This window comes from Cystoisospora suis, assembly GCF_002600585.1.
Source record: "Cystoisospora suis strain Wien I chromosome Unknown contig_250, whole genome shotgun sequence".
Lineage (NCBI taxonomy): Eukaryota > Apicomplexa > Conoidasida > Eucoccidiorida > Sarcocystidae > Cystoisospora > Cystoisospora suis.
Genome location: NW_027153052.1, coordinates 7,118 through 14,135, shown reverse-complemented (window position 1 = coordinate 14,135; position 7,018 = coordinate 7,118). Strand labels below are relative to the sequence as shown.

General features: G+C 41.4%; 1 protein-coding gene across 1 annotated transcript; it reads right to left on the bottom strand.

Moving 5' to 3' along the window:
- Positions 1-417: 417 nt before the first annotated feature.
- On the bottom strand, positions 418-6,683 carry CSUI_000636 (phosphatidate cytidylyltransferase). The gene is made up of 2 exons (XM_068060869.1): positions 3,683-6,683; positions 418-2,653 (listed from the first exon to the last, which is right to left on the bottom strand). Exons 1-2 carry the CDS (start codon positions 5,699-5,701, stop codon positions 1,208-1,210), a joined length of 3,465 nt encoding a protein of 1,154 aa, XP_067927155.1. The 5' UTR covers positions 5,702-6,683; the 3' UTR covers positions 418-1,207.
- Between the last annotated feature and the right edge of the window lie 335 nt (positions 6,684-7,018).

Here is a 7,018-nt window from a genome sequence, read left to right as displayed (position 1 = left end):
AGATTCTTTACTTTCTTCTCCTTCTTTCTATCTTCGTTTATGATCGAGAAGACCGTAAAGATTCTCTCAGTCACGAAAAGAAAGGTGTGTCTTCTTTCTCATCTTTGCTCCTATGAAATTCTTCATATATTAGATAAGATCTACATTTTCCATTTGCCAGTCAAACAGTCCTCTTATGAATGGTAGAAGACAGGGGTAGCTCATCTCCTGTCGAAACAAAACATCTCCACTGTATGTACAGCAGACACCCTAGAATAAAAAGTTTATTTCACGTATATACATAAATATATATATATACAGATATATATTCATCTTTCCCCCTCTCTCTCTATATATCATACATACTTCTATCTAGATGCATATACATCTGTATACATGTATATCTATACATATATATATATATATATATATATGTGTATATGTGCATGGGGAGCTTCGATGCTTGTCGCTTGTGTATTTGGACTGGCGTCAGGAGTCTCTCCTCGTCTTCGATACACCTGAAGAAAAATGACGTTCTTTAGAGAAAGAAAGTAAATCCAAAAGGAAGAAGAAGAAGACCAAGACTCTTTTCTTCTTCTTCCTTTCTTTTCTTATCTTTTCTTTGGGCTACGAGAAGTCAGACCGGCAATTCAAATTGTTTAGATAGAGAGGTAGAGAAAGACAAAGAGATTCAAGAGAGATAAATAAATAGATGGAGGGTAGATTGACGACACATCTTTTGGAGACAAAATTGAGACAGGTGGATATGAAGATAGATAGATAGATAGACAGCTAGATAGACAGCTAGATAGATGTCTCAAACTAGTGATTAAGAAAGAAGGAGAAGAAAGTATTTTATTTATCTCCACGAGTAATAGATTGTCTCTGAAAGACACATGTAGGCTAATGAGAAAGGAAAAGAAAGAAAAGACGAGAGAAAGAAATTCAAGTTCATAAGAAACACAAAGGCATAAAGTCTGCTTCGAAGACCTTCCGACATATCTACACAACTCTTTCTTTCTTTCTCATTCTTCTTTCTCATTCTTCTTTCTCTCAAGATGAAATCCGAAGAGCTTTCCATGCATGTATGTCTACATCTATGAATGCATACCTCTGCTTCTCTCTCTCTCTAGGTGCGTATAGAAGAAAAAGGATGTTGTCTCCTTGTTTCTCTAAGTGTTCTTCTAGGATCATCTCTTATTGTGTCTATCTTCTTTCATGTCGCCTCCTACTCCTCCCCTTCCACGTGCGACTGCGGATGGTCGTGAAGAAGAGCAAGAGAAGAGAAGAATTCGTGGATGACGTAGCCTACGAAATAAGCAAAGGGAGCTGTAAGGAGATAAGAATCTGTCCGATCAATCCATCCCCCATGGCCTGGGAGGAAAGTCCCCGAGTCTTTCACTCCTGCGTCTCTCTTAACTAGGCTCGCTGTTAGATCTCCTAAGACACCTAAGAGAGACAAGGCTATTCCACTCATTGCTCCGCATGCATAGAAAACGCCGCGAGGTCCTCCGGGGAGATATCGACGAGCTAGAGACATCTTCATAGCAGAAGGAGAAGAAGATGAACGGAGCAAAGAAGACGGAGGAGAAGAAGAAGACGAGACGCCTGAGGTATAAGAAGAAGAAGAAGAGGAGGAGGAGCAGGACAGAGAGGAGGTGTGTGGTCTTTGTGAAGAGGGAGAAACGCTAGGAGATGGAAAAGTTGCTTTGAAGAGGGAGGAGACGTTGCCGTTCTTCCGAAGAGCTGGAAAGAGAGAAGAAGGAGAGAAACATCGTGAAAAAGAAGAAGAGAGAAGACGAGAGACCACTTCTCTCCACACTGAAGTCCAGAAAGAAGAAGAAGAAGAGACAGGTTTAGTTTCGAAGAGAGGCTTCACGTTCTTTTCAAGAATCTCCACAGTCTCAATCTCTCTTGTCATTCCCTGTGTGTTTAGTAAGACATCTTTCTTATCTTCTTCTGAATGAATAGACCCATGTGAAGGCTTACAAGAAAGACGGCCGAGCAAAGACCTCTTCTTATCTTGATGTATCCTTGGCTCCATATCAAGAAGAGAATGAGAAGAAGAAGAAAAGAAAGAAGGGAAATCCTTTTGGGATCTCTTGAAGATGACATGGGCTGCAAGCCCCGCAATCAAACTTGACGAGAGACATCCAGCTATGAGGCCTTGAACTGTCTTTCTCGGCGAAACGCATGCAGCTGGAGGGAGAGAAGAAAAGAGGGGAGGAACAAACAAAGAGGAGATCGGCGAAGTTCCATAGAGAGACCCAATGAGATAGGCAAAGGTATCTGAAGAGACCAAGGCGAGAAATGAGAAGAAAAGAAGAGAAGATGAAGAATAGGGAGATGGGAGAAGACTCGATTGAATTGATGGAGGAGTCATGAAGACTCCGCGTATCGATTCTGTCAAACGCTTGCGAAGAGAGGAGAAAGAAAAAGAAGAAGAAAAGAGAAGAGATATCCCCTTCTTCAAAGAAAGGAAAGAAGTAGAAGAAGAGGAAGACTGAAGAGGCTTTGAGGGGAGACGAAGGAATCGAAGCTTTACCCAGAAAGAAGGAAGAAATACAAACCAGATGAGCGAGAAGACGGAAGCAGAGATATCGGCAATGGACTTAGTTGATGGAGAAGAAAGAAGAAGAGAAGAAAGAAGAAAAACCACTGAAAGAGGTAGAGACTGCATGCACATACACATACACACATAGGTACATAACGCATGCACAGCCATTCTCTCTATAGGCACAGGGAGACCGTGCAAAACGATACTCCCTCTGCTCTCTCTAGATACAGCTGAACAGGGGCTGGCAGAAGAAGAAGAAGGAAGAAGAAGAAAAAGCAAGAAAAGAAAGAAGAGGAAAGAGAAACAAGAAGAAGAAGAGGGAAGAGAAAGAAGAAGAACTGAATAAGGTTAGCTATAGAGATGTCATGGAGAGCTTTCTTTCTCTTAGGAAGGACAAGAGAGGCAAACACAAAGGAAGTCTCAAGGCAGCCAACACGGAGGGGCTCTCTTCACCCTAGAATACATATACGTACCTATACACTCACGTATATACAGCTATATATGCATCTACCTACATATGGACGTATCCATACGACTAAGGAGAATAGATCGATCATCGCCTTCTATAGCAGTTAAATATTTTCTTTACGTCTACAAGGAAAGAAACGAGAAGAGAGGAGAGAGAGAGAGAGAACGAAAGAAATACACATGGAAGTGGAATAGTATTACTAAGCTTCAGTTAAGAAACAAATCCCATCTGCCTGAACGTACACATGAATGTATACACATACCTTAACCTCTCCCTGTCTGTCTGTCTGTCTCTCTCTCTCTCTCTACATATATATATAGGTATATATACAAATGTATATAGATATGTATATATACCTGTATATATACATATCTATATCTATATATCCGTAATGAAACCAGGGGCGCTTAAGTGACTGAAGACTATGCAAGCAAATATGAAAGTTAACCTAGATCACATGTCTACTTGTACCAAACGCATGCATATATATATATATATATGATAAGAAGTGTAAGAGAAGATTGTTCGAGGAGAGCTCATGGAAAACCGTTTACACTACTTTTAACGACAAAGAGAAGAGAGTTGAAGAAAGAGAGAAAGAGAGAAAGAGAAGTGTGGGTCTTTTGTGTGTGTTGGTTAAGATGCAAGAAGAAGAAGAAGAGGAAGAATAGGCTTACGAGGAGGTGATGTTGCGACTGAAGAGGAGGAGAGGCGGCGGATAGAAAGATAGCTGTGGAAGTTAAGAAGAAAACTTTGAGAGAAGGATTGAAGATTCCTTTCTTTGTGCAAAGATACGAGAATTCTCTGATAGAGATAAGAGACTGAAGTAAAGCTCCAAGAAGAAAGAGAGGGGGAGGTGAGAATAAGAGAAGAGGAAAAGCAAGAAGCAACAGACACACTCCTGTAGTTACACGCTGACGGAGAGAAGAGAACTTCCCTCTTGAGTAAGACGAAGAAGAAGATAATAGGGAAGAAAAAGAAGAAGATGAAGAAGCATGGTCTCTTTGATCTGGAGAGCCTCTTTCGAGACTGCGACTACCAGGTGTCGTGCCAGGGGAAGAAGAAGGAGAAGAGGAAAGAGATGGAGGTGAGACCTCTTTCTTTTCATGAAGAGAAGAGAAAGAAGAAGAGAGAGAAGTCTGTGAAGTAGACAGATGACTCGAGGGAAAGATACCATCCCGATGCGAAGAAAGCTTGTTTAATGCTGTTTGGCGAGTGTCTGCTAAATCAGGAATTGTCTTCTTCGTCTTGCTATTGTTCACATCTACTCTATGAGGGGAAGAAGACGTGCACTCATCATCTTCTTCTTGAGGTGTATGTACACCCGAATCATCCTCTTCAATCTTGACAGGGGAAGGGGAAGATTTTTCTTGAGCGTCTTCGTAATTTCTCTTTCTTCTTTTCTTTTTCTTCTGTATTTCCTCTTTATCTTGTTCTCTTTTCTCTCTTCCTGTCTTGTCTACACACGCTCTATCTCCCTTCTCTTGCTTCTCAGAGCTTCTTCTCGAGGCAGGCAGAGACTGTCTGATATGTCTCGAGTGACGAAAGAAAGGAGAAAGAAAGAGAGACCTTAACGAAGATGGGGAGGAGAAAGAAGGAGAAGATAAAGAAGTCCCAGAAGAAAAGAAAGAGAAAGAAGAAGAGAGAGGATGAAAGTTTTGATCGAGATGCGTTGAAGAAAGAGACAAGAAAGAAAAAGCAGAATACCCCAAGGGAGCAGACAGAAGACTTGATCGGGAGTCAGTATCTGAACTTAGAGAAGATAAAGAAGAAAGAAGAAGAGGAGAAGAAGAAGAAGCAGAAAATGCATGCACCGGAGATAGAACAGCCCCTTTACGAGAGAGGAATGAAGAGGAAGAATGGATGAATGAACGAGGAAAAGAAGAAGAATTTGAAGAGAAAAGAGAAGAAGAAGAAGAAGAGGGAGGAAAAAACAAAAGAAGAGAAGAGCTTCCTATCTTCTCATCTTGAGAAGAGCTTTTCTTTCCAGATATAGAAGAAGACCAAGAGCAAGAAGAATGAAGATGGGGAGAAGGGCGAAAGATTCTCCCGTCAGATTCTCTCCTCAGCGTCGAAGATTTCTTTGGCTTTTCTTTTCTTTCTTCTTCTTCTTCTTTTTGTCTTCTCTCTTGTGCTTGTCCTTCTTTTCTCCATGGAGGTGACGAGAAATGGACGAAGAAGGAAGAAGAATAGGATGATACTCGACGCTTGAAAGAAGCAAAAGAAGAAGAAGGAAGGGATCGGCGAGAAGAAGAGAGCTTGGAGATGAGAGGATACGAAGAGATCGTTAAGAGAGCAGGAGGAGGAGAACAAGAAGAAAAGAGAGATAGAGGAACAGATAAAGGAGAATAAGAATGAGGAGAAAGAGAAGAAGAGAAAGTACGGGGGCTTTTCTTCTTCTTCTTGTCGCTGCTGCTGCTGAGAAGATGAGGAAGAAAGACGTAAAGTCTCTCGGGGTGTCCCTGGAGACTTGCTGGCTTTGCCTTTAAGACCGCCAGAGAAGAGGAAGCAAGAGCAACAGTTTCTACGAGGAAGAAAGAAGAAAAGAAAGAAAGAAGAGAGATACGGATGAGAATGAAAAAGAACAAGATAGAAGGTAAAGAAAAGGTGTAAATCTCAAGCCTGCATCTGCTTCTTCTAGCTAAGAAAGAAGAAGAGAAGTCTTCTTTCTTTCTCGCACCCAACAATGTAGACATGTCTTCTTCTTCTTCTCCTTCTTCTTTTCTTGGATGCTCTTCTTTTTGTTGTCACTGTATCTTTTCGGAAAAGCTTTCTTCATCTTCAGCTAAGGAATGGTCGCGAAAAGAAAAGGAAAAGAAAGAGTAGAAAGATACAGACATACATAAACCAAGTGGAAGTCCTCGGAAACTCTAGGTCGTTCGTTGTCCAGTCTTCCCTTGGTACTTTTCGGGTGTACATACACCTCAAGCAAAGGTGGGGGAAAACAAGAGGAATACACACACGCATTGGTAGACTTGTACGTACCGCATGAAGAAAGAAAAGCAAGGGAAAGAATAGACTAGACAAAATGCCTTCTTCCTCTCGTTCTTTTTCTGTCTTTAGATCTATCTCCACACTAGCCTCTCTTCTCCTTATGCTACTTGTTGCCACTAGTGTATCTCCAATCTGACTAGCTATCTTTGATCTATCTATCTATCTATATGTCCATCATCTACCTATCTAGCTACCTATCCTTAGTGTGTCTCCTTGTCTTGAACCTATCTATCTTTAATCTAGCTATCTATCTATCTGTAATCTTCTCTTTTTCCCTTGAAGCGAAGAGCGAGAAAGAAGTTCACCTGCTGTCTACATCGGAAGCCTGGGAGAGGAAAAAAGTAGAGAGGTCTCTATCTATAAGTCTGTTTTCGTCTCTCTCTGCTTTCCTAGATCACTTGGTACCTTCCTGTCTTTATCACTTTGCCTACGCTTGCTATCCCCCTTTATATGGAGGGTGCATGCGGCGGTTTTGTTCTGCATTCTCCTGTCTATCTCATCTTGTCTATCACTTATCGCTAAAAAGAAGAAAAAAAGATCTACTCTCTTCACGAACTTCTTTCGATTCAATCTGACCACTGCATGACTGGAGAGCCTTCTTGGTATACACATACACAGGAGAACTGACGAGAAGATGACTCGTAAATGAGAAGGAAAAGACGAATGGACGACGGAGAAAAGAAGACAAGAAGACGAAAGAGACTGAAGAGTGTGAGGTGACGTGAGGAGGGAGAGGAGGGTGGACATCTTCACAAAGACACCGAGAGGTGTGCAGATGATGCATGCACTCACTAATTCTACATAAAAAATGCATGCATGCATGTGAGAGATGGACTAGTCTATTCTTACAGGAAGAAGAAGAAGAAGAAATCTCTCTCGATGCATCGATCCTGATTCTCTACTGGTTCTCTTACCGTCTCTATCTTTACTAGACAGGTCGGAGTTCACGTATCTCTGTCATAGCACACTTCTCATCTACTTTTCTCTCTCTCTGTTTCTTTCTGTCGAATGCGAAGCTT

What these genes read in the sequence shown, in the direction of transcription:
- CSUI_000636 (XM_068060869.1), bottom strand. Translation starts at nt 5,701, where the DNA reads ATGTCTACATTGTTGGGTGCGAGAAAGAAAGAAGACTTCTCTTCTTCT. An exon ending in AGTCGCAACATCACCTCCTC is followed by an intron (nt 2,654 to 3,682) that starts GTAAGCCTATTC and finishes ATGTGCATGCAG; the next exon opens with TCTCTACCTCTTTCAGTGGT.